At 42.1% G+C, this 27,849-nt stretch overlaps 2 protein-coding genes across 3 annotated transcripts in view; both read right to left on the bottom strand.

Annotated features, from left to right (window-relative positions):
* drp2 (dystrophin related protein 2) overlaps positions 1-27,849 on the bottom strand; it is a 201,813-nt gene that overhangs the window by 4,229 nt on the left and 169,735 nt on the right. The window contains exons 20-22 of the mRNA XM_079520405.1: positions 27,506-27,770; positions 19,658-19,781; positions 17,784-17,864 (exon numbers count right to left, since the gene is read on the bottom strand). Coding sequence (XP_079376531.1) covers positions 17,784-17,864; positions 19,658-19,781; positions 27,506-27,770 — 470 coding nt within the window. The remainder of the gene's footprint in view (positions 1-17,783; positions 17,865-19,657; positions 19,782-27,505; positions 27,771-27,849) is intronic.
* Positions 222-3,964, bottom strand: LOC306923675 (uncharacterized protein). Of its 2 annotated transcripts, none has more exons than XM_079501906.1 (6): positions 3,896-3,964; positions 3,473-3,630; positions 2,897-2,958; positions 2,692-2,783; positions 2,086-2,195; positions 222-879 (listed from the first exon to the last, which is right to left on the bottom strand). In XM_079501906.1, the coding sequence occupies exons 2-6, from the start codon at positions 3,533-3,535 to the stop codon at positions 664-666; spliced, it is 543 nt and encodes a 180-aa protein (XP_079358032.1). In that variant the 5' UTR covers positions 3,536-3,630; positions 3,896-3,964; the 3' UTR covers positions 222-663. The 2 variants fall into 2 exon arrangements, with proteins under 2 accessions (XP_079358032.1, XP_079358033.1); XM_079501907.1 differs by having other exon boundaries at positions 2,918-2,958.

The following is a 27,849-nucleotide window of genomic DNA, read 5'->3' as shown; positions in this document are numbered from 1 at the left end:
GTTTGCTTTGATTGAATTTCACGTATGTTGTAACCTACTATGATTTGATTTGGGTGTGTTCTAAATAAAGTGTTAGTGTTGATTATCATGTATTAATCTAATTATAGTAAACTAATACTATTACACTAAGATAAAGATGAAGGGAAAATATATCTTTTTATAGTACAATAATATTTCAAGTTTACACAAATTACACAATAATCAACACAAACACACCCAAATCAAATCATATTATGGCGTGCATGTTCAATAAATTATTCCATCAAAGCAAACGGCATAAACAATATTAGTTTGCCTTTTCTACAAAAATAAAACGTACAAGTTAGCGTTCTCTTGTATCATACCATACTACTTGTATCATTTCCCACCACGGAGTAACCTCGCATCAGACTATCCAGCATATCCACCTCGGAGGACAGTCAAGACAGGCAGTCACAGGCAGGCGGGGCGTTACCATGCCTATGCTCGGACACAAACGGAATTCATGCCTCTCACACTCACGCACTCACACTCCTCCAGTCCCTTCCTCTTCACCCTCCAGGGCCTCTTTTATGTACAGACGTTTGCCCTCTGGAGCAGGGGGGGATCTCAGGGTAAAGAATCCAGAATGAACCCTCATGCGGGTCTCCTTGGGCTCCACACCCCTCTGGAGCAGGGGGGATCTCAGGGTAAAGAGTCCAGAATGAACCCACATGCAGGTCTCCTTGGGCTCCACACCCCTCTGGAGCAGGGGGGGGGGATCTCAGGGTAAAGAGTCCAGAATGAACCCTCATGCGGGTCTCCTTGGGCTCCACACCCCTCTGGAGCAGGGGGGATCTCAGGGTAAAGAGTCCAGAATGAACCCTCATGCGGGTCTCCTTGGGCTCCACACCCCGCCAACTGTTGTAGGCATATGAAATTAAATTGGAGAAAAAGGGGGTAAATTAAGTGGTTACTCAAAGAAAAGAAAAAGTACTCGTATCGGTACTCGGTATTGGCGAGTACTAACAATTAAGTACTTTTACTCAGTCTGAAAGAAATCGGGACAACGCTATTATGTCATTGGCAACTACACACATCTCCAAACATTCTACCCCTTTGTGTATGACCCCTCTGCTTCATGTCCTGCAGCAGATTTCTCTGTAATGACCACCTCACTGTTATATCCCTTGGCTTAAATAAACCAGTAAGACACCTAAGAGGCGGATGTGTGCACTCGTTGACGGTAGACTGCTGGCCAGTGCTGGGCGAGCACTGGCGCTTTGGCATGGAAGGGTCAGATCAACATGGAATGAATTCTTTCCATATAGCCTAATAGTCCGGCAGCCGACAGGCTTCTTTTGTTTAAAATTAACATCCTATGGCAGGCAAAAATGTCAAACTTTAATTTTGCTTTAAGTAGCATGCGACATGTCAAACTAGGGGGTTTATTATTCTGAATCCATTCCAAGCATTAGTTTTGCACAAAAAACACTCATTGGGCTAAAAGCAGCCATAGCCACTAGCCCAATGTGCCCAAAATGTGCTGACCTCAAACTAATGCTTGGAATCGATTCAGAATCATGAAAACCCCATAGTTTGACATGTCACATGCTACTTAAAGCATAAAGATCATTTTTGACATTTCTGCCTGCCATAGGATGTTAATGGTAGGGTCACAAGAAACCCCTATAAAAAAAATGCCCAATAGTGACAGCCGGTCAGCAAGTGGATTCATGAATGTATGTATATAGACAATATTTTAGGCCAATAAAAAAAAAGACTATATACCAAATTTCCCACCCCATAACCGTGGCTGCCGGACTATAAGGAGCATGTCTTGAGTGTACAGTGTTTGATGATGTCAGATCAACATATGGAATGTCAGAACAGGTCAGCTCCATATATGGAGATCTAAGGGTGGTAGCGGGGACATTCTCTTGTGTACAGGGTTTGATGAGGGCCGGGCCTTAATTCGGGCCTGTTGAGAACTCTAGTTGCCGGGCGCAGCTGCACTAATAACTTTGGGGCAGGCCCGTCTAGAGTTTAAATGGACAGGTATCAGTCAAAAGGGAGACATCAGGTTCTGACATTTCACATGTCAGTAAGAGCAGGTCAATAGCTCACCCGATCCCTCCGGCTAGTGAGAGCCTTCTTCCTCTTCACATCCTCCAATGTCCCGGGCAGCTCAATTCGTGTGGTTGTCTTGAGGCTTTCAAAAGCCCTGTTACAGGCTTCTAGTGAATGCCAAATGACAACACAAATACCACATTATGATCTCTAAATGTATTATATTAAGGCATCTCAAAAGGATGGTGATAGAAATTAGCAGACAAACTGTAAACTGTCAAACTAAATGGGGGTACTCTGACGAGCTAGCTATAGAGACAGGGAGACCCCTATTATTTAGCAAACACTACAGACATGATTACCATTTGAATAGAAAACCAACCTATTTAACAAAAAAATAACACCAATATTACATTTGTCAATATTTGGTCATTGTGCCATCTGTTATTTTTAACCGTATCAAATCAACACTAATCTACAATTTAGGCATTTAGCACACTTTATCAAGAGCGATTTACAGTAAGCAAGGTAAACATACATAGAATGCAGAGACAGTGAAGTGCCTCAGTAAACTAGGATCACATGGTAAGCTAGGTCACTCAATTGTTAAAATTGCTACTTCAAAAGGACTAAGTCGCCAAATGAATGTGATGTTAGACTTACTCCTGATCAAGCTGAGGTCCCAGTGTGGCTCTGAGTCCTTGATCGCCTCCACAATGGCCTTGGTCACTCTCACATTGTGATCCTTCCTGAAGCTGTGGATAATCACACTTTTAAGATATCATTCAGCATAACACGATAAAAATGTCCATTGACTATGCGTTGTTATTTCACAAACAGAGGCATTTCAGAGGGGAAAAAAACGTACAAGTCAGTTGGCTGGACGTACCATTCCTTTCCCATTTCTCTGTAGGTGTTCCGGACAGAGGCCTGTAGGGACATTAATACAGTGGTGTCTAATCATGCTTCATGGAGAGGGCATAGATAATATCGGTACATGCTTAATGCCATAATACATGGATAATATTGGACATACTGTTATACTAACAGTAATACATAGATGATTGAGGATCCCCCAGATCAGCTCAATGTGCACACATCGTTTCCTCACTCAACAGTAAACAAACCAACGTACAGTATACAGTAAGTGTATACAGGGTATTTGCATAAGTCACAATTGAATGACTTTCAAGACCTTTTCAATACCAAATTGTCTATTACATAAGAAAGCAGAAAACATGAAAAAAGGCGATCTACAAGCTCACAACGCCTCCCAGTTTGAGGCGTTGTGGCTAGGGTGGGGCCCCCAGTTAAAATATGAATATTCTGGGTAGGGTCACAGCCATACATTTATACAAGGGGTTCTAGAGTTGTACTGTTGGGGGGGGGGGGGGGGGGGGGGCTCTGTTGAAGATAAAGATAAATAGGTAGATTAAGTACATACAGACAACTCTTGGGGAATCTTTTGGCTGGCAGGAAGAGGCGTTTGCAGGATGGATGCCTCCATCCTGTCCAGCCTCTCTGTCACCCCTGAAAAGCTCTCCTTGACGGTGCTGGACAACTCCTTGACGGCATCCACCCTTCTGGTGAGCTGTTACCGCTCTACAAATTGTGAGGGGAAAATAAATAAGTTAGGATTGAATTACTGTTATTATTACAAGTTTATGTTCTGTGTTTTATTTTCCAACAAAATCACAATAACCTTGGTCAATAGGTAGCAGTGCAGGACCACAGGTCATAGCTGGGTCTCTTCGGGGTGTAGTGTCTTAAGCGCATGCGTGTTCCCTCATAACCGAGAGGACATGTGAAAGAAAGCCACCAAAATAATGCACCGAATAACACGTGCGTGCGTGGCCAAAATTCTTACCATATTCAAGATCACGCCCCAGTCATGGTCCGAAAGAAACTGGATCATGGTAGACACCCTAGGATTCACACTAAGTCGTGATTTGTTTTGCTTTCCACTTTAGTGCCTTTCTCTGGGTTGATCAAAAACATGCATCTGCAGACACACAAGGACAATGAAGAAAATCTTTAGATTATAATACAGCTATGTAAAGAAAATAAACTAATGTAGATTATATTAAAGCAATTAAAAAATAATAAAAACTGGAGGGTGGTGTATGTGTGTGTTTGTGTCTATGAAATGCGTACTGAATGTTTAAGCTTACTTGTTTTAAAAGGCCATATTCGAAGATCATGTTACTCAAAGGTTCCTGGTCTTTGGTCGTCTTCTCCACCATCTGGGTTGACCTGATAAAATAGAATTCAAATTATTAATGTGTGTATATCTAAGTACTGTGTGTGTGTGTGTGTGTGTGTGTGTGTGTGTGTGTGTGTCCACGCACGCACGTGCGCAACTATGAATCTTACCATAATCAACAATCTCACTAATCATGGTGAGAGTGAATCAAGGTAGACCTAGGATTCACAACTATAGATAAGATGTGCTCTCCTTCTCTGGGTTGATGGAGAACAGACACCTGCGGAAATAGAATAAAAACAGTATTATATATAGATATATATAGATATATATATATATTATAAAACAAAGTTGTTCATTTAAGGCAACTTCTAATGGAAAAGATTTAAATTAGGCAGTGCTACTTTCTTTTAGTGCAGGCTAAAGCAAACACAAAAATACACACCTCTCCAGAAACTCCAGGGTTGATGCCAGCGCTGATGGGTAGACGTTTTGCAGAAAACAGGACTCTGAATAAGAAACAAAATAATAAAACAAGCATCATTAAGATTTTAAAACTGCTCATCACCATCAACATAAAAGATTTGTGCCAATCCTATGCTTTCATGTTGCATCATTTGATGTCACAATATCATCAGCAACTGGTTGACACTCTGGAAACTTTCAAGCAATCACTAATAAACAAGGTGATAAAATATGAAATACTATTAGAAACTAACTAACTACTATAACATTTGCAATCGGAGGGGTAACCCAGTTAAAAATGGTAACCAAACATGTCAATGATCAGTCAGTCAGATCAGTATAAAGAATATGATGTCACTTCCTGAACTGCCACTCCCCTCACTGTGTCAGTCACTGAAGGCAGCATTCAGTGTTTGGTTGCAGCATGCTGTGTTGGCAGTGTTGCTGCTTTGTACTCCACCTAAACTTCACGTTATACTCAGCGGTGAGTAAAATTTATGAAATCCAGTGCAACTGTGCTCTATATAAAAGGTTAATTTGATTATTTTACACTTCCCTATCGACCATCAGTGATGTAAATAGGTTAATCAGTATGTATCTAAAGTAACTCTAAATTACTGTACTGTCCTTGTATGTAACTCATCTGTACATTTAGAACTCATGGCATTGGCTTGGCAGCAACTGTCAAAGTGTGCAGTGACACAGAGATCCTTCCAACCGCTTTTCTCTGTGAATTCCTGAACTTTTTATCAAAAATATTTCATGCACGAAAACAAATTCTACATTATCTAAGCACATGTTAACACGCACCAGGCTATAGGACATCAGCTATATACAGTAGTACCTCAAAGACAGGCTAAAACAAAATGTGCTGGAGACAGTAAGTGACTATCGGATCTACAAGCTCACAATTCCATGCATTGAGCTTGTAGATGAGCTATCTTTTATTTGGCCCATGTTTGACCAGTTTATATGATGGTTTCTTGATTACTTTTGATGTAGTCTTTCCTTAAATTGTCACTACAGTATTACTGTCATCTGGGGACCCCCGAAAAAAATCAGACCGACCGGTAGAGAACCACTGCACTAACAAAACTGTACATTCCTCTTTTTAATTGAAAGCAATAATGAAATTGCCAGAAATGATGCTCTCATAGTGCTCAGTTACATAATCATGTGCACAACTGCAGTGCTAATTAGTGCTAATATACAGCCACTGAGCGAAAAACCAAAGAATCCTTTGCCCGAATATGACCAGATATGATTCAAATATGGTGATATCCTCCATATGGATACTCTCCGAATTCTTGAAATATACTCTTGTAATAGATTTCATGTTCGGAGAATATCAAACTCCAGCCATGGGACCAATTTTATTCTTGTTGCTGAACAAACACTATAGCAATGATTACTGTCACAATATAGAGCTACTTAAACTGTTACTGAACAAACACTGACTATACCAATGATTATCACAATATAGAGCTATTTGACACTTATTTCAACCAAAGAAAATCCTCTACACTACCTTTAATTAAGCAACATGTTTTAAGTCTTTTCAAACGTGGCTCTGCAGTCTGCAGCCAAATAGCCTACTTTTGGTTTGACATGAAAACATTGACAAAGGCAAACATTGACAAAGGCTGAAAACACTACAGTATGAAGTGCAAATGTAGCTGCAAACCAATAAATAAAAGCTTAGCATTACATTACCTGTAATCTCCATTCCATGCTACAGCTTCTGTGTGTGTCTGTCAGCTGCTGAATGCAGGCAGGCTCGTCCTCTCTGTTCTCTGTTCAAAGGACAGCGTGTACTCTTTCATGAGCCAATGGCTGCCTGCCACGTCACTGCCTAAACGTCACAGCCAATCAGATTTCGTCTTTTCAAAAAAGAGGTGCACTATGGGTGAACTGAAGAGCTGCAATGCATTGTGGGATGTGTAGTTGATCTTTTAAGTGCTTTCCATTAACACTCCTTATGTCACGTTTCTTCAGCAACTACAATGATGAATGCCTGATTTATTTCACTTTCATTCACAATATAATATAATAATACAGATTGTTTGGGCCTTAAACTGATTATTTTCTTACAACCTGTCAATTAATGTATGTTGTCTGTATTGACTGTATGATGCAGTTTTTAAAAAAAAACTTATTTCAAGCAGTTTTTTTGTGTTTGATATTAAATTATATGGTTAATATCAGGTGGGTTACACTCAGCAGTGGTTCTGGGGAGTTCCAGTTGTTCGAGGACCACCAGTGGTCCTTATAGGGGTTCCAGGTGGGCCCCAGCTAAATGATGGAGAGTTGGTTAAACCAAATGGACCCTTATAGATCTACGTAAAATGAAAAATGAAAGTTATGAAACCAATAACTGCGTCTGGCACCACAAGGGTGCCAGAGGGTAGTTGCAAATTCTGCACCCTCATAGTTTAAATTAAAAAATTTGATTGACATTTGACAATTGACATTTTTATTTGCCGGCCTCAGTCATTTAATCCTGGAGCCAAGCATGGTGTGCACGTGTGTCTGTGTGTGTGTATGTGATTGTAAAATCCATAATCTTTTCAAATAGCTGTTAATGTGTGTGGGTGCCGCTACTACACACATTGGAAAGATTTAGCATAGACAACCAAGTATTAAAGAAGGTCTTTCCCCCTCCGTAAGGTTGCAAGATACCAGATCCTGGAATTTATACCCTCACATCAGTAAGCAGGAACTGGGGATGGCAATGACGGACCTGAAAGTCTGACGTGGCATATGCATGTCAAACTGGGGGTCCTTGAAAAAGGTTGAAATCACTGCTAGAGCCGTACATATCTTATATCAGTATTATCAAGCTCAAAGTTTCCATGGGAAATCTGAGCATGAGAGAGGTCATGTAGGACATGTAACTTCTCTGCCTGGATAGCTGTGGCGGTGGGGGTCTTTCCCTGTCCCCCACTCAATAACCATTGACACAGTTGTAGTTATATTTACACTTTTATCTCAAAATGATTTTTCTATTCTACTGTTAGCTTGTATCCTATCCCCCCACCCCCCTACCACACGCGCACACACACACACACACACACACACACACACACACACACACACACACACACACACACACACACACACACACACACACACACATACATATGCCTACATTCAGTTTTCTTGCATTTTGCTTATCTTAGGAGGTGATAACTTTGATTCAGACAGACAGACAGACAGACAGACAGGCTGTATGTCTGTCTGTCTGTCTGTCTGTCTGGCTGCCTCGCTGTCTATCTCACTGTCTGTCTCGCTGATAGATAGATAGATAGATAGATAGATAGATAGATAGATATTTTTAAACCCCTCTGGGCAGGTGGGAGACTGGCATGTTATATTATGATGGTGCCATTTACCAAAACACAGACAGGCACCATGCACATTTTGCAGGTGCCTGTGAATTATTTTGTAGTCCACTTCCAACTCTGTGTGGTCGATCATACGTCGATCTAACTACAGACAAATGAGCTGCAATGTTTTGGGAAGAATGTCCTGGAACACAGATTGTCGGAGAGACACGAGACCCATTTCATCGGATTTGGCATCCTTCAAATATGAAAAATGTGTCCTGCCTGAAAAAAAAGGATTTTGTTTAAATATTTAAATGATTTATAATGCCCAAAGGTCGCTTCAAAGTCTTGGGTGACTGTTGACCTTTAGGAGTGTCCGTTTGGGAGGAGACTTATGTTTTCTCGTTCGTCTCGGCCAGCCGATCGAGGATCTGTTTTCCGTTTGTCTCTACGATTTTTGGGGAATTTACTATTGATTTTAAGGACAGAAGGCCGCAAATGTTGAATCGGCTTAGTCCGAATGTCGTGTCTATTCCTGGATCGTGGACGCTTAGAAGTGTCGGAGAGACACGAGACCCATTTCATCGGATTTGGCATCCTTCAAATATGAAAAATGTGTCCTGCCTGAAAAAAAAGGATTTTTTAAAAATATTTAAATGATTTATAATGCCAAAAAGGTCGCTTCAAAGCCTCTTGGGTGACTGTTGACCTTTAGGAGTGTCCGTTTAGGAGGAGACCTATGTTTTCTCGTTCGTCTCGGCCAGGTGATCGACGATCTGTTTTCCGTTTGTCTCTACGATTTTTTGGGAATTTACTATTGATTTTAAGGACAGAAGGCCGCAAATGTTGAATCGGCTTAGTCCGAATGTCGTGTCTATTCCTGGATCGTGGACGCTTAGAAGTGTCGGAGAGACACGAGACCCATTTCATCGGATTTGGCATCCTTCAAATATGAAAAATGTGTCCTGCCTGAAAAAAAAGGATTTTTTTAAAATATTTAAATGATTTATAATGCCAAAAAGGTCGCTTCAAAGCCTCTTGGGTGACTGTTGACCTTTAGGAGTGTCCGTTTAGGAGGAGACCTATGTTTTCTCGTTCGTCTCGGCCAGCTGATCGACGATCTGTTTTCTGTTTGTCTCTACGATTTTTGGGGAATTTACTATTGATTTTAAGGACAGAAGGCCGCAAATGTTGAATCGGCTTAGTCCGAATGTCGTGTCTATTCCTGGATCGTGGACGCTTAGAAGTGTCGGAGAGACACGAGACCCATTTCATCGGATTTGGCATCCTTCAAATATGAAAAATGTGTCCTGCCTGAAAAAAAAGGATTTTTTTAAAATATTTAAATGATTTATAATGCCCTAGAGGTCGCTTCAAAGTCTTGGGTGACTGTTGACCTTTAGGAGTGTCCGTTTGGGAGGAGACCTATATGTTTTCTCGTTCGTCTCGGCCAGCCGAATTGTATGCGCATAGCCTACTGTACAGATTAGGCAAGCAGGGCTCAGAGCATTATTGGTTCCCAGTCCCTGATGGCTCATTGAAGTCAGTCAGAAGGAGATATTTTAAAATATGTCCTCTGCATGCTCATGGATGACTAAGACCCCTACACATTCTGTATCCGGCCGGTTGACAGGTCACTAAAGTCATGCCTGTGTGCCGTAAACCCCTTCAAACTGTTGAAGAGCTTATACAGTTGGTGAAGAAGCCTGCATGTATGGGGGGCTGAGGTGGACTCGGGAAACCTTGATGTTTAAATCCTCAGGCCTCTGAGCGTTATGGGCTCCCATGAGTCCCCGATTATATATTGCTCATTCAAGTCAGGCACAATACATAATGTAATTATCAAACAAATAGGTTATATGTTGTCCCTTTCGCACTGTACAATGTTTCTGTGTGTGTGTGTGTGTGTGTGTGTGTGTGTGTGTGTGTGTGTGTGTGTGTGTGTGTGTGTGTGTGTGTGTGTGTGTGTGTGTGTGTGTGTGTGTGTGTGTGACTTCAGTTAATAATATCTCCATATGTATAACCATTCAGTCAATTACTGTTTAAACAAAGCTGGTGAGAAATGATGACCAAAAGCTGACTAGAGTTGCTATATAGACAAATTTCAGAAAGGTCAGCTGGTGCAGCATTTAAGGGTTTCTATTAAAAATAATAAAGAATGGCAAGTGAAAGGGTATTAGGAGGACTGTACTGTCTGTCTGTCTGTCTGTCTGTCTGTCTGAATCAAAGTTATCACCTCCTAAGATAAGCAAAATGCAAGAAAACTGAATGTAGGCATATGGATGTGTGGGTGTGTGTGTGTGTGTGTGTGTGTGTGGGTGTGTGTGTGTGTGTAGGGGGGTGGGGGGATAGGATACAAGCTAACAGTAGAATAGAAAAATCATTTTGAGATAAAAGTGTAAATATAACTACAACTGTGTGGGGGACAGGGAAATCTGCCGATCTACAAGCTCACAAAGCGTCGCAATGAAATAGGTTGAGAGTTTGTAAATCAACTGTTTCCGGTGGGCGTTACTTTACCAGGGGCCGCGCGCGGCGTCGTGCAAGTGCACTGCACACACAGACACAAACAGTAAACACAGACGCACGTGGAGCCTTGGGAGTTTTACCGTTTATTTTACAAACTTTAGGCCTACATTAAATTATTATTAGCACTCTCTCTCGTCTCTCTCCGACGAACACTCCTTTCGTCCGTTTTACCCTACATGGCACGTGCAGTAGCCAGTGTGCATGCTGTACTTTCAAAGTAGCATTTTCTACAGCAAGACAGGAATCTGTTAATGTGTTGGTAACACTACCTTCAGCAAGATATGTTTAACGGTACACAAACGTTTTTGTCCGTGCACCCCCTGTTACCTCCTGACCTAGCTGAGCTGACGAACCTCCAACGCTCAGTCTCTCATTTGGATGAAAAGTATACATTTTTTACTATGATTATGGAAAATAATCACAGAATGTCACTGCACTGAAAGACATGCCAGCTGCTGTATACTCCTGCAGCTGCTCTATACATCTCCTTACAACAGTGTTGCAGATTTGGCTGTTTGTGTTAAATATCACCATAAATCCACCATTACCCTTTTCATGTCACGCACCCCATAGAGCAGTGGTTCCCAAATGTTTTCATGTCAAGGACCCCCAAATTGACATTTATTAGCCCGCGCCCCGCGGACTCCCATTTGAAAAGATATGTCAGGAACTCCCATAAGAGAAGATATGTACGGCTCTAACAGACCCCCCATTTAATGGCATTTCCATCTCTGGGACCCCAATTTATATTGTAAAATCAATGTTAATTGAGAGTGTACACATGGTTCCATTTGTACACTCAGAGTTATAGACCAATAAGGGTCCATTTGGTTCCAAACTATCATTTAGCTGGGGACCCCCTGGAACTCCCTCAAGGACCCCTGGGGGTCCCCAGACCCCACTTTGGGAACCACAAGGGGTGCACGCAACATAGTTTAACCCCTGGTTTAACCTATGTAATTGTTGGGCAGAATGGCCCCCCAACAACCTTTACACAATAGAGTGCCACCCCCCTTTGGTTTTTGAAAAATCGTGGAAATGTGTTATTTGGAACACGTGACAAAAATAAGATGTAGCTGCTGGTATCCTTATAGTATTGTTACTGTTACCACCCAACTCTATTTTGGAGGTTTTAGATGATGGCATAAATCAATGCTATTAACACACAATGAAATCGTAAAAGGTGCTTTGAACTAAACCTCTTAACTCAATTGGACACTCAAACTGTCTGTTAAAACAGCTAACTCTACCACCTCTCATGCAAAGTAAGTGACAATATATAAATTCCAACTTTGAGGCAGTATTGCTTTGTTTAAAAAAGAAATGTTTTCTTCATTTTCTGAAAAAAATAACAGTGGTTTCTTCCTGACAGCAGAGATGTATGTCCTTGTGATGTATATTGGGTTTGTATTTGATAACATTTGGCATATCAAAGAACTCAGGATATCAGCTCTGTATTCTACAGAAAATCCAGTGACTTATCCAATGAGATATTTTGGGATTCTGGGCATTTTCGCCCAGTAGAAATCACCAGATTCTGTCAATGTTCATGAACTACCAAGTACCAATATCAGTAAAATATCTCACTCAAAACAGGCCCAATGGTCATATGGTGCATATGAACAAACTCAGGATATGCATAAGAAATGTCCGTATTCTAGAAGAATCCTAAACCCGGAAATTAGGGTTCTTGCTATTTTCGCCCTCAGGTCATTTTCGGAACACATACATGTCAAAAATAAAATTACGCTCATATCCTAGTACAATATATTGTCTTCAGGGTGTATATTGAGTTCATATTTTACATAATATGCCGCATATCAACAAACTCAGGATATGCATAAGAAATGTCCGTATTCTAGAAGAATCCTAAAACCGGAAATTAGGGATTCTTCCTATTTTCGCCCTCAGGTCATTTTCGGAACACATACATGACCAAAATAAAATTACGCTCATATCCTAGTACAATATATTGTCTTCAGGGTGTATATTGAGTTCATATTTTACATAATATGCCGCATATCAACAAACTCAGGATATGCATAAGAAATGTCCGTATTCTAGAAGAATCCTAAAACCGGAAATTAGGGATCCTTGCTATTTTCGCCCTCAGGTCATTTTCGGAACACATACATGACAAAAATAAAATTACGCTCATATCCTAGTACAATATATTGTCTTCAGGGTGTATATTGAGTTCATATTTTACATAATATGCCGCATATCAACAAACTCAGGATATGCATAAGAAATGTCCGTATTCTAGAAGAATCCTAAAACCGGAAATTAGGGATTCTTGCTATTTTCGCCCTCAGGTCATTTTCGGAACACATACATGACAAAAATAAAATTACGCTCATATCCTAGTACAATATATTGTCTTCAGGGTGTATATTGAGTTCATATTTTACATAATATGCCGCATATCAACAAACTCAGGATATGCATAAGAAATGTCCGTATTCTAGAAGAATCCTAAAACCGGAAATTAGGGATTCTTCCTATTTTCGCCCTCAGGTCATTTTCGGAACACATACATGACCAAAATAAAATTACGCTCATATCCTAGTACAATATATTGTCTTCAGGGTGTATATTGAGTTCATATTTTACATAATATGCCGCATATCAACAAACTCAGGATATGCATAAGAAATGTCCGTATTCTAGAAGAATCCTAAAACCGGAAATTAGGGATTCTTGCTATTTTCGCCCTCAGGTCATTTTCGGAACACATACATGACAAAAATAAAATTACGCTCATATCCTAGTACAATATATTGTCTTCAGGGTGTATATTGAGTTCATATTTTACATAATATGCCGCATATCAACAAACTCAGGATATGCATAAGAAATGTCCGTATTCTAGAAGAATCCTAAAACCGGAAATTAGGGATTCTTGCTATTTTCGCCCTCAGGTCATTTTCGGAACACATACATGACCAAAATAAAATTACGCTCATATCCTAGTACAATATATTGTCTTCAGGGTGTATATTGAGTTCATATTTTACATAATATGCCGCATATCAACAAACTCAGGATATGCATAAGAAATGTCCGTATTCTAGAAGAATCCTAAAACCGGAAATTAGGGATCCTTGCTATTTTCGCCCTCAGGTCATTTTCGGAACACATACATGACAAAAATAAAATTACGCTCATATCCTAGTACAATATATTGTCTTCAGGGTGTATATTGAGTTCATATTTTACATAATATGCTGCATATCAACAAACTCAGGATATGCATAAGAAATGTCCGTATTCTAGAAGAATCCTAAAACCGGAAATTAGGGATTCTTGCTATTTTCGCCCTCAGGTCATTTTCGGAACACATACATGACAAAAATAAAATTACGCTCATATCCTAGTACAATATATTGTCTTCAGGGTGTATATTGAGTTCATATTTTACATAATATGCCGCATATCAACAAACTCAGGATATGCATAAGAAATGTCCGTATTCTAGAAGAATCCTAAAACCGGAAATTAGGGATTCTTCCTATTTTCGCCCTCAGGTCATTTTCGGAACACATACATGACCAAAATAAAATTACGCTCATATCCTAGTACAATATATTGTCTTCAGGGTGTATATTGAGTTCATATTTTACATAATATGCCGCATATCAACAAACTCAGGATATGCATAAGAAATGTCCGTATTCTAGAAGAATCCTAAAACCGGAAATTAGGGATTCTTGCTATTTTCGCCCTCAGGTCATTTTCGGAACACATACATGACAAAAATAAAATTACGCTCATATCCTAGTACAATATATTGTCTTCAGGGTGTATATTGAGTTCATATTTTACATAATATGCCGCATATCAACAAACTCAGGATATGCATAAGAAATGTCCGTATTCTAGAAGAATCCTAAAACCGGAAATTAGGGATTCTTGCTATTTTCGCCCTCAGGTCATTTTCGGAACACATACATGACCAAAATAAAATTACGCTCATATCCTAGTACAATATATTGTCTTCAGGGTGTATATTGAGTTCATATTTTACATAATATGCCGCATATCAACAAACTCAGGATATGCATAAGAAATGTCCGTATTCTAGAAGAATCCTAAAACCGGAAATTAGGGATCCTTGCTATTTTCGCCCTCAGGTCATTTTCGGAACACATACATGACAAAAATAAAATTACGCTCATATCCTAGTACAATATATTGTCTTCAGGGTGTATATTGAGTTCATATTTTACATAATATGCTGCATATCAACAAACTCAGGATATGCATAAGAAATGTCCGTATTCTAGAAGAATCCTAAAACCGGAAATTAGGGATTCTTGCTATTTTCGCCCTCAGGTCATTTTCGGAACACATACATGACCAAAATAAAATTACGCTCATATCCTAGTACAATATATTGTCTTCAGGGTGTATATTGAGTTCATATTTTACATAATATGCCGCATATCAACAAACTCAGGATATGCATAAGAAATGTCCGTATTCTAGAAGAATCCTAAAACCGGAAATTAGGGATTCTTGCTATTTTCGCCCTCAGGTCATTTTCGGAACAGATACATGACAAAAATAAAATTACGCTCATATCCTAGTACAATATATTGTCTTCAGGGTGTATATTGAGTTCATATTTTACATAATATGCCGCATATCAACAAACTCAGGATATGCATAAGAAATGTCCGTATTCTAGAAGAATCCTAAAACCGGAAATTAGGGATTCTTGCTATTTTCGCCCTCAGGTCATTTTCGGAACACATACATGACAAAAATTAAATGACGCTCATATCCTAGTACAATATATTGTCTTCAGGGTGTATATTGAGTTCATATTTTACATAATATGCCGCATATCAACAAACTCAGGATATGCATCAGAAATGTCCGTATTCTAGAAGAATCCTAAAACCGGAAATTAGGGATTCTTGCTATTTTCGCCCTCAGGTCATTTTCGGAACAGATACATGACAAAAATAAAATTACGCTCATATCCTAGTACAATATATTGTCTTCAGGGTGTATATTGAGTTCATATTTTACATAAAATGCCGCATATCAACAAAACTCAGGATATGCATCAGAAATGTCCGTATTCTAGAAGAATCCTAAAACCGGAATTTAGGGATTCTTGCTCTTTTCGCCCAGTGAGTCACTCTACCGTTCACTGTAGTGGAAGAGATGCGCCTGGTGAGGGTTTAAACCCCGCAGCTACGTTGAGTCCGCCTACAGGAAATACGTAAGCTGCGACCATGAGACCCGTTTTTAAATTCGTCTATATACGAATCCACAGAGAGGTGCCCTGTAGGCACCTTAGGCCTAAGGGTTAGAGGAACGCCCTTGTTGCCGAAAGGTTGCCGGTTCGATTCCCCTGATGGGCAGGACAAATCTGGGCTGGGAAGTGATTGGTCATCACTCACCCAACACGGCTGAAGTGCCCTTGAGCAAGGCACTGAACCCCCAACTGCTCCAGTGGAGCTGCTTAGTGGCCAACAGTATAAGACTGTGGTCGTGCTGGTCAGCTCCCAGGTGTGTGCGTGTCTGTCTGTGTGTTTCTATGTGCAGGCCGTTGGTGTCAGCATTATGCTATGCTTTAGCTATTCAAAAATAGCAGATCTACAAGCTCGTAGCGCGCCACCGAGTGGCGCGCTACGAGCTTGTAGGTCTGCTATTTTTGAAAAATCGAAGAACGACTGACATAGAAACAGCTTTTTCAGAAACCTGTCAGGATGTAGAAGACATTTTTAGAATCTGATCTCAGGTCAAAATGGCTTAATGTGACACAGAGTCAGGTCTAAATGGCTTAATGTGACACAGAGTCAGGTCTAAATGGCTTAATGTGACACAGAGTCAGGTCTAAATGGCTTAATGTGACACAGGGTCAGGTCTAAATGGCTTAATGTGACACAGGGTCAGGTCTAAATGGCTTAATGTGACACAGGGTCAGGTCTAAATGGGTTCATGTGGGACGACCAATGCCCGTGTGTTGTTCCCACAGCACCCATAGAGCGGACCGAAGTCCTGACGTCACTCGCTCGTCCCCTCGATTGTTCTGGTTCACGGAAGTCATTTCTCTATGGAGAATAACGTTTTTCATATAAGCATATTATGGTCAAAAAATAAACAAGCTGTCTCGGCGTTATTGTCATGGAGGTGTCTCTGTATCGTTTGCGACAGTCAGTCACTCATATAATGATACAGTTTGTTTCTAGCGAAAATCTAATCTAACTAATAGGCCTATCTCACAGAATTTCCCCGCCCCCTTAATACGCCCCCCTTTCGGGGCTAGTGGTGATAGCGTGACGTCACTCCATAGACGCTACATGTTAACAGAGGTAATTTAAGAAGTCTACAACTTTTGTTTTCTCAAGGTAAGGTTTGTTCTATCTGTTCGAGCTGATTTACCATCTTGTTTGCTTCATAATAATATTGGTCTGTCACATTTTTACATTAGGAAATGTACTTAGATTCTCCAGAGAAAAAAACGTGTAAATGCTAATGTTAAATGACACCACTATCTACCGGAAGGGGGCGTGGAAAGGGGGCTGTGAGATAGGCCTATTAAGCAGCAGCAACAATAGCGTTTTCTCTCGGTCAGTTGATTCTTCATATCCATATGAGTGAAGCGGCCGGGATGACATGTTTATTTTTCAAACACAGCTCTTATATGAGGCGATCTAAAAACCCCCCCTATGGGGATTGCAATGCAAATAAAAAGTACATGAACCAGTGGATTTGCGCCCTCTACCCGATATTGACGTCAGACTTCGGTGCTCTATTTGCTTGATAGTCTATAGTCTCATTCTCCTGGCTGCTATTTTCTCGCTCACCCTGGGTGTTGTTCCCCTCGTAACTGTACGAGTCGTACAGATTCATGTTGGCAACATGTGCACTCTTGCTGATGTTAACCCATTTTGGGCGGGTGTTAGCATTATGTTATGCTTTAGCTATTGAAAAATAGCAGATCTACAAGCTCATAGCGCGCCACCGAGTGGCGCGCTACGAGCTTGTAGGTCTGCTATTTTTGAAAAATCGTGAAAATATTCATTTCAGAAAACTGGAGGATTTTTTTTTTTAATTTCGAGGTCAGGCCTAAATGGGTTAAGTACGTATACTGCGTGCAAGATTCTTGTGTAGCACCGCGTCTGGAGACTTCTGCCTGCAGGGTTGTATAGAGAAGGCTTTGGGAAAAAAGAGGCATCCGCCAAACACACTTGCAGGGATCCATGGAGGCTTACCTGGCTCTGAAGGGAACACGTTTCTCAGTTGCTCGATCACCTCCTGAAGCTGCAGCACTGTGTCATGCTCCATGTCATCTCCTGTGACACGCACGCACGCACGCACACGCACACACACACACGCACACGCACACGCACACACACACACACACACACACACACACACACACACACACACACACACACACACACACACGGTGAGAAGCAGAAGCATTAGTTCACGTCTAAATGGTGTGAGCTGAGAAAAGAAAATGTGGTGGAAACATGTTTCCTGTGGGACTGGCGGTGTTTGTGACTTTTTTGAGTGGTGCAACCACTCCCTTACGGAGCTATGTGTGTGTGTGGGTGGGTGTGTGTGGGTGGGTGGGTGGCTGGCTGGCTGGCTGGGTATGAGCACGAAAACAGCATGGTTGTTTTTCACCACCTGTGCGCAACCCAACGCACACACAAACACACACGCACGTATTAACTGTATATATATATGGTGATTTCGGATTTCGGGTGTGCCAGTACAGTACAGTGACAGTACAGTACAGTAGAGGGTACAGTATACAGTAGAGGGACCGGCACACGGTAACTCTATGTCATTTCTCAACCGTTTCGGACGCGGGACGGCACGCCGGAACCTGGCCGGCACCCTGGGTGCGTTCCTGTGGGTCTGGAACACGACCCGGGAACCTCCACACGGAGTTGCACCACTCACTTCACACGGGTGTGATTTTTTAAATGTATTTAGTCAAGGTCAAGTGGTGCAAGTCTAGCCTCTCTGATGGCATTTCTCATTTCTTCTCTATGGACCTGTAACACTTCACCCATTTAGGACGGGAACCCCTTGTGGGGTTTTTTAAAAGAATCACACCCGTGTGAAGTGAGGGGCGCTCTTATCATCATACATCATCTCATTCCGGCCAATCAACATTTTTCGTCCTCACCTTCGTCTTCAACGTTTGTGCTTACACAATGTTTGCGTTCGCGCAAACACTCGAAGCTGGCTATTCATTGTCAATGGCATTCAATGTTTTGTGTTAACAAAATGTTTGTGTTTACAAAAACCCTCAAAGCTGGACATATAGGAGGGCCTAATGCCCCTCAAAAAAAGAAAGAAAAGTGCTTCCCATCATGCATCTGGCTGTAACCCCACTTGCCTTGCACCATATAGACATAAAAAGGTAGACGCCTCCTTCGGCTCTGGGGCATGTGTCTCCATAGATAGAAAATAAATTCACACCCGTGTGAAGTGAGGGGCGCTCTCATCATCATACGTCATCTCATGATGAACAACTGAATCTATGTGTTTGTTCAGCCGATTTGCTCGTCTACATATGACGCAAATTTCCCCTTCATTGTCAACGGCATTTAATGTTTGTGCACAAATTCAAGTCATATTTGCCATACATATGATCTAAGTTCTCCTTTCATTGTCAATGGCAAATATGAGACATGTGAGGACAAAAGCTGTATATAGGAGGGGCTAGCGCCCCTCAAAAATAGCTGCAGTTGATTGGAGCGAAGTGCTGAAGGCACGCTGCGTTGCGCTGCCCAAGTGACGTCACTCATGCGACTCATGTCTCTCGCTGCCACTCAAGTGACTACTGGCCAATCACGGCGCGTCTTTTCCCGGGACTTATCAATTCAATCCAAGGCATCTTTATTGGCATGAGAAAACAAACATTTAATTGCCTCTGATTTGCCTACGGAACGCCCCCTTCGGATACGCACACGGAAGCTTCGCAGGCTTTCGCTTTGCTTTCCGATAGTAAGCGAGTATACTCGTTCTGTATCAAATAAATACACTCCCGCCCAGAATGGGGTTGCAATCCCCTTGCGGGCCCATCTTGTGGGCCCTGCATCATGGCCACCATCTTGTCACTGACCTGCTGCTTCGGTGTCTGTAGTCTCCCTGCTGAACCCCTCTCCGTGGTGTCCTCCTCCTCCCCCCGATACGGGAGAGGACAGGGTGGACGGCTCCGAACCGTTGGCCTCCGAATCATCTTTGGGCTGTCAGGGGATAAAACATTATTCATCATAAAAAGAAAAATAGAATCGCTGCTCGTATTCATCACCTACACTGACACAGATAGCAGCCATTTTCGCCTTTCAGAGTTTAATCCATTTTGGGCGGGAACCCCTTTTGGTGTTAGCATTATGTTATGCTTTAGCTATTGAAAAATAGCAGATCTACAAGCTCATAGCGCGCCACCGAGTGGCGCGCTACGAGCTTGTAGGTCTGCTATTTTTGAAAAAATCGAAGAACCGACTGACATAGAAACATAGCTTTTTCAGAAAACTGTCAGGATGTAGAAGACGTTTTTTAGAATCTGATCTCAGGTCAAAATGGGTTAATCAATGTGGCAGTTGAGGGGGCACAAAGCCAAGCAGTCCTATACATTCAACAAGAAGAGGGACGATTTTCCTTTTTTGAAAGAAGAAAAAAAAAGGGGACATTTTGGGTTCCAACGGCTTTTTACAAATCAGCCGTCAATATACTGCTTTTTTTTTACACTTTTATTAAATGGAGGAAAGGAGAGAGAGGGGAGTGGGCGATGATGGGAGACTGGCAAGTGTTGCAATGCACTCCAGAAGGATTGCGCAGGGACGGGAGAGACGTTGACATACTGTAGCTCGGGGCAGTTTCTGAAGCCACAATGGGAAGGCAAGATAATGCGATTCAACCAGCTGGCAGTTTCCAAAAGAAAACACTGTGAATATTCAAGATGTAAATAACTTAAGTTCTGTTTCGGTGAAGCCGAGGTCTCTGCGGAGGGCTCTTGAGGACAGGATAGGGACTCTGATTCATCGCCGGAGTCTACAAAAAGCAAGATTTATACTTTCCAAGGAAAAAGGCACAGCAATTTTGATCCTGAGAGGAAAGGGAACTCACTTTGGTCTTTTCCTTTTGTTCCTTTTTGCCTTGCTCCACTCATACGGAAGGGAGAAAAACCATGTACGGGGTGTTCGTTGGAGTGAATATTTCTTAACCCATTTAGACCCGAGTTAAAAACATTCACTTTGAAAGAATATATATTCAAAGGTTTGCGCCGCATTTTTACGATTTTTCAAAAATAGCAGACCTACCTAAGTTAGCCATTTTGACCTGAGATCAGATTCTCTAAAAATGTCTTCTACATCCTGACAGTTTTCTGAAAAAGCTATGTTTCTATGTCAGTCGTTCTTCGATTTAAAAAAAAATAGCAGACCTACAAGCTCGTTGCGCGCCACTTGGTGGCGCGCTATGAGCTTGTAGATCTGCTATTTTTCAACAGCTAAAGCATAAAGCAAGCTAAACATTTCCCTGAAGAAGGCAACTTGTTGCCGAAACGTTGGAAAAATAAAAAATTTTATGGCATCGTGACTACGAGCTGTGCGGCCTCTCTCCTTTCTCAGTAACAGCTAAAGCATAACATAATGCTTAAAACACCAAAAGGGGTTCCCGCCCAGAATGGGTTAAAGCAGTGAAACAAAGAACTGGAGACAGACAGACAGACAGGACGACACGGTAATGGAGTGAAAGTTTAATCTGACACCGTTGAATTCTACCGGCTCGACAAAACCAAAGCGTTTTAGCTTGAATTACTTTTTCATTTCATTGTTCTGTCTCCGCCGGGCGCTCTCTCAATCTTTGCATTAGTCACCACTTTCTTTCTCGTGCTCCTTTCATCAAGACTATTTCACTCAAAACTCACTCCTCCCTCTACTTAGTGACCTGCGTCTGCAATTATCATTAGCACCTTCTTTAGTTCACTGTCGCCACTTAACATTTTCAAATGACAGTAACCAAGCAACACGATGGTTACTTTCTCTCTTCTGCTTTTTCTTGGGTTGTATTTTATTCATATCTTTCCTCTAAGTCTAACGTAGCACAGTGACACACACACAAAGTACCTATAGGTCCCATTTTCATTGAGCTACTGTACAGACCATCTTCTAAACCAGGGTTCCCCAATTAATTTTCCTCAAGGGCCATATTTTGACTAGGGAACCAGGCTGGGGGCCGAGTCCGCACGCGCGAGAAATTGGGTTTTTTATTTTTTCATTAATTAATTAAAAATTGTTCTCAACCAGTGGTCCGGGGACCACCAGTGGTCCTTGAGGGGGTGCCCAGTTTGACATGCATAGGCTAGTACTGACCCCCATTTAATGCCATTTATATCTGGGACACCCCCCCCCCAAAACAAAACAAAAAAAATGTTTTTTTAAATTCTTCCAGGGGCCACAAGGGGGCCTATTGGGGAACCCTGTTCTAAACTCTGCAAGCCTTGCTTTAATTCCCTCCAGACTCACTACGTTTTCTTTTGTCCCATCTCCACCAGGCCGAAGGCAAAAGACGGTGTGTCGTCTCCCCTGTCGGTGTGTCTCTCTGTGTGTGTTTACTGTTTAGGGCAGGGATGGGCAACTTTGACGATGGCTAGGGGGCCAATATATTTCCACACTCACTCCAGAGGGGCCACAGTGCATATTACTGTCGTAGCAAAAAAAGCCGATCTACAAGCTCAAAACGCATTGCAATGAGACGCGTTTTGAGCTTGTAGATCAGCTATTTTTGCTATATTTGAATTGAAAACCAGAATAATGTTTTGCTATTTTTGAATTGGAATCCTGAAAAGTAACCTTTTCCATTTAATTTCAAATGCATTTAGTTATAGTTATGTTAACTTTATGAACTGTTAACATAACTACATTGGACACAAAAAGACAATAACATTTTAATACTAGTCATTAAGTACTATAGTCATTTAATACTAGTCATGAAGTAATCAAAGCGGGTTTGGAATTGTAACAGCTGAAATCAATACTATATCAGTATTTTGGGCGGGAACCCCTTTTGGTGTTAGCATTATGTTATGTTTTAGCTATTGAAAAATAGCAGATCTACAAGCTCATATGAGCTTGTAGGTCTGCTATTTTTGAAAAATCGAAGAACCACTGACAGAAACATAGCTTTTTCAGAAAACTGTCAGGATGTAGAAGACATTTTTAGAATCTGATCTCAGGTCAAAATGGATTAACATGTGGGCCGCATTAAGTGAAGGTGGGGGCCGCATGTGGCCCCTGGGCCGCCAGTTGCCCACCCCTGGTTTAGGGCTATACTCTCGCAAAGTGCAGGACCAATCAGTGCCTACATTTCCCATGCCTTTTTAGGCCAAGGAAGGAAGTAGCCTAGGCTATAGGGCGTGCACGCATCCACCTGGGTGACGGGTCAGGTCAGGTCAGGTCCAGGTTGAAGTTTGAGGTCAGATGTAGAGTTTCTGGTCGGCTCCATATATGCAGATATGGAAATCTAAGGGTCTCCATGATGCCACGAGATGCCACCAGGCATGACCATATATGGAGGCGTGATGTCACGAGGTGTGACCACATACTGTATGGAGATGTGATGTCACGAGGCGTGACCATATATGGAGGTACTATGGGTGACTAACTAACAGACGGACGGACGGACGGGATTCAGGTGTTCATAGTTAATGTGACCTAAGGTCGCAATCAACCCCAAATATTGAACCAGGTCGTGAAATCAAATGTCTTTTTTCCTGGATTCCCAGAATAATTATGCAATTCTTTGAACTATCCATACAGTATAATCCAACTAGACTTTCAAAACATACCTTTTGCTACTACTCCATTATCTCTGGATTAATGTGCCAAACATGTATCATGCAGATTTATATCGATTGGCTTAAGTGGCTTCCAAAGTTTGAGGGAGGGGCCTGTTTGTCACAAATTTGAATATGGTGTGCCACAAATAGACACATGTCACTGTGTGTAGCAGAAAAACATTTCAAAGAATTAGGTACATATTAACCCATTTAGGCCTGACGTCGAAATAAAAAAAACCTTCGCTCTGAAAGAATATATATTCAAAGATGTGTGCCGCATTTTTACGAGTTTTCAAAAATAGCAGACCTACAAGCTCGTGGCGCGCCACTCGGTGGCGCGCTATGAGCTTGTAGATCTGCTATTTTTCAATAGCTAAAGTATAACATAATGCTTAGTTAAAACCCCAAAAGGGGTTCCCGTCCGAGTCAAAGCAACAAACAGCTTTTTGATATGCCAGCCATACTATACAAAGACATTGTATAGTATGGCATAGGGCATTCACTTCTAGTCATTTTTACTAGTTGACTAGTTGCCTAGTTTACTAGTCGACTAGTCGACTAGTTGTTAAACCACCTTTTATGTTAAAAAAAAACAACCCCCCTTTTTTTTTTTTTTTTGGAAATAATATTTGTACATTTAAAAACTGTGTACATTGGTGACTATAACTATAATCTACCTGATATTGAGGCCTACAAAATCGGTATCAACTAGTCGACTAGTACCAGCAAGGTCGACTAGTGGATTTACTAGTCGACTAGTAAACTAGTCGACTAGTTGCTTAATGCCCTAGTATGGCATATGGTTTACCAGGCTAACATTTAGACATATGTTGGCCAAAAGTTAAAACACATGCAATTCGGTACAAATATATCTCTAGTATTCATGTAATCAAGACATACAGTGTCGAATTGTAAATTTCTCATTATTCGGTTTCCGATTGGCTTTCAAAGTTGGCTGCTGTGAAACCTTGCACACACACTCTCAGTAGGCCAAGGAAGAACTGCCAACCCCCGCACGCACGCACGCACACACGCAGTGACGCACGCACACACGCACGCACGCACGCACGCATAATTATGGAAAGTCAGTGCTTTGTTAACAGAACATTCTTGGTTCAAATCCATCAATGGTTTTCCAAGTTTGTATGTGGCTCTAGTGTTTAACTGAAGAGCGTGCAATGCATAACTGATTGAATGAAGTGAACCACGTTGGTACTGTGCCACGGTACTGTACCTGCCTCTCACACACACACTATTCAATTATTGCAATAAATTAGGATTGATTTGATTTATTAGTAATGCAATAAAACCACAGGGTTACAGCAGTTTGAGGAATAATTTCCATTGCGGTATAAAAAAAACCCCATAAAAAAGCAGATCTACAAGCTCGCAACATGTGTTGTGATTTCATAGTTCTCTAATATAATAATATAATGTAAATAATACATATAAATGTAATAATATAACACCTCTCTCTCTCTCTCTCTCTCTCTCTTTAGATGGGTATCACTGAATTGGGAACAGTGGGTAGCGAACCTGGCCTGGGGTGCACACTTTTCTAGTTTATTCTTCTGTGAAGTTGTGAACTGGGAAATTGCTGTAAATGGTCATGCATCTTTTTCTTCAAGTACAAAAATGAATACAAATTAAAAGTCAGATGGCGACCCTGAAGAGGCGCTTATGCCATGACATCTCGATCGATGGTTTTGCGAAAAGTTGGCAGCCCGGAATAAATTCTATTACTGGATCCCCTGCCCTGCCCTGTCGAGCAGTAGATAGTTAGTTACGTCTCCACACAGACCTCACGTCTGTAGTTTCTGCCAACAAAGGTAGCTCACCTTTAGCACACAATGTCCAGTAAGTAAGTAACATTTACCTTATCGCTTTCACAAACATCTTCCTTATACTTAGAACAACATTGCCCATCAAACACATCCACATTATCACTAGCTGTATAGGTCTGAGCTGGTCTCAATACAATCTAACACTAGGTTCCCCCCCTCCTGCTCCCATCTGGGAACTCTCACGGTGCTGCCAGACTATCTAAAGAGCCGCGCACGTTCTCGGCTGCGCGCAGCTTCTTTTTCCGGGTTTTTAGACAGCTGGTGGATGGAAATTAAGCTCCACCTCCACGGACGACTTGCGCGACGGCCAGATTCCCGGAAACGCTCTCCTCCGCGCAAGTCTTCCGCGGAGGTGGAGCTTCTTTTCCATCCACCAGCTGTCTAAAAACTCGGAAAATAAGCTGCGCACAGCTTAAGACGTGCGCGGCTGTCGACCGTTTTGCGCTTAGGTGTGGAAACAGTGTCAGGCAGACTCGATGCTCCGGCCACCAAACGGCCTGGCCAATCACCGGCAGCTAGAGTGTACTCTCTGCTGCCCCATCTGGCGGAGTCAGGTTAAATACAATCCTCACCCTGCTCAACATCTATGACAACCAGCACTTTGTTTGCGATGCTTATGTTCCTGGCCTGTGACATTATTCTCTCTGCAGTTCTGTTCCATTACCACCATTATGGGGTCTATTACTACTAAATTACAACACTCCTATTCTTCTGGCTTATGTATGGGATGTACCAGTGTCCAGTTCTAACCAATTCCAGGCATTATCCGAGTGCTCAATGGACGTCTTCAACACTATCCTGCCTAACAAGCTTCATACCAAACTATACACAATCTTGGACTGAGCACCACATTATGCAATTGGGTTTTGGACTTTCTTATAAACCGCACGCAGCATGTCCAGGATCGGCAAGCACGTCTCCACTACCCTGCCCATTAAAACCCATTTTGGGGCGGGAACCCCTTTTGGTGTTTTAAACATTATGTTATAATTTAGCTATTAAAAAATAGCAGATCTACAAGCTCGTAGCGCGCCACCGAGTGGCGCGCTACGAGCTTGTAGGTCTGCTATTTTTGAAAAATCGTGAAAATATTTATTTCAGAAAACTGGAGGATTTAGAATATATTTTTTTTAATTTTGAGGTCAGGTCTAAATGGGTTAACACCGGGGCCCCTCAGGGCTGTGTGCTCGGCACACTTCTTCTATACACTTCTCACCCATGACTGTTGCTCCTCTTCTCCATCTAATCTCATAGTCAAATTCGCAGACGACACATCAGTACTTGGCCTCGTCACCGGTAATGACGAATCCGCATAAATAGGCAGATGGTTGCATGGTGCGGTGATCATAACCTGGTTCTCAACACATCAAAGACCCAAGGAAATGATCATCGACTTTCGCAGGACTTGGATGTCTCAGCCACTCACACCACTCCTCATTGAAAAAGAGGAGGTGGAGAGGGTTTCAGACTTTAACCCATTTTGGACTGAGGTCGATAAAAGAAAAGGCTTCTAGAACATTTTCTGAAAAACCCATGTTTCTATGTCAGTGGTGCTCAACCCTTATCATGTCAAGGACCCCCAGAATTATCTCTATTGGGCCACGGACCCCCATCTCAAAATATGTAGTTCCAGGGACCCCCCCAGAAGCCAATATTTTTTGTTAAAAATGTTCGCTCTGAAATATATATTCAAAGATTTGTGCCACATTTTCACGACTTTTCAAAAATAGCAGACCTACAAGCTCGACGTCAGGCTTAAATGGGCTAGAGAGGTTCAATTTGCTTTGGTTTTAGAGGAGGGGGGGGGTTCCAAGTATAGGTCGCTTGCAGGACCCCCCCCATGCATTCAACTATACCTGTAGCAGCAGCTCCCTGAGCCTGCACAGCTGAGACCCCCATGCATTCAACTGTACAGTTGGGTGCCACCGATATTGTCCCTTATCATTTGACCCATTTAGGCCTGACCTCAACATTTTAAAAAATCCTTCTAAATCCTCCAGTTTTCCGAAATAAATATTTTCACGATTTTTCAAAAATAGCAGACCTACAAGCTCGTAGCGCGCCACTCGGTGGCGCGCTATGAGCTTGTAGATCTGCTATTTTTCAATAGCTAAATTATAACATGATGTTTAAAACACCAAAAGGGGTTCCCGCCCAAAATGGGTTAACTGTCCTTTTGCGCAGATCACGCAAACCTCAGCAAAAAGAAAAGGACAATATCGATGGCCTCCAACAGTAGCTCCCTGAGCCTGCGCAGCTGAGACCCCCATGCATTAAACTGTACCTGTAGCAGCAGCTCCCTGAGCCTGCGCAGCTGCGACTCCAGCTGCTTGTTGTGGTCCTCCAGGATCTGCATGCGCGTCTCCAGGCGTGTCTTGTGCTGGCGGAGGACGCGCGCCTCGGCCAGGAGCTCCTCGTCCTGCTGCTCGTCCTGCGTGGGCGACGAGCCGGGTCCCCCGCACCCCCCCTCGCCGGCCTCCGTCAGCATGGGAACCGCCGCCGCCTCCTCGTGCTTCCACTTGAGACGCCGGTACTCCCCCTGCAGCACCCTGTGTGTGTGTGCGTGTGTGTGTGCGCGCGTGTGTGTGTGCGTGCGTGCGTGCGTGTGTGTGTGTGTGTGTGTGTGCG

The sequence above is a fragment of the Electrona antarctica genome (assembly GCF_951216825.1).
Source record: "Electrona antarctica genome assembly, chromosome: 1".
Lineage (NCBI taxonomy): Eukaryota > Metazoa > Chordata > Actinopteri > Myctophiformes > Myctophidae > Electrona > Electrona antarctica.
The sequence above is the reverse complement of the archived record's forward strand: the minus strand, read 5'-3'. Positions and strand labels throughout refer to the sequence as shown.

Coding starts and splice junctions, on each gene's coding strand:
- LOC306923675 (XM_079501906.1), bottom strand. CDS start 3,535: ATGGAGGCATCCATCCTGCAAACGCCTCTTCCTGCCAGCCAAAAGATT. Junction 2,196..2,691: donor GGACCTCAGCTTGATCAGGA/GTAAGTCTAACA, acceptor GGCATTCACTAG/AAGCCTGTAACAGGGCTTTT. Junction 880..2,085: donor TCACTAGCCGGAGGGATCGG/GTGAGCTATTGA, acceptor TGCCTACAACAG/TTGGCGGGGTGTGGAGCCCA.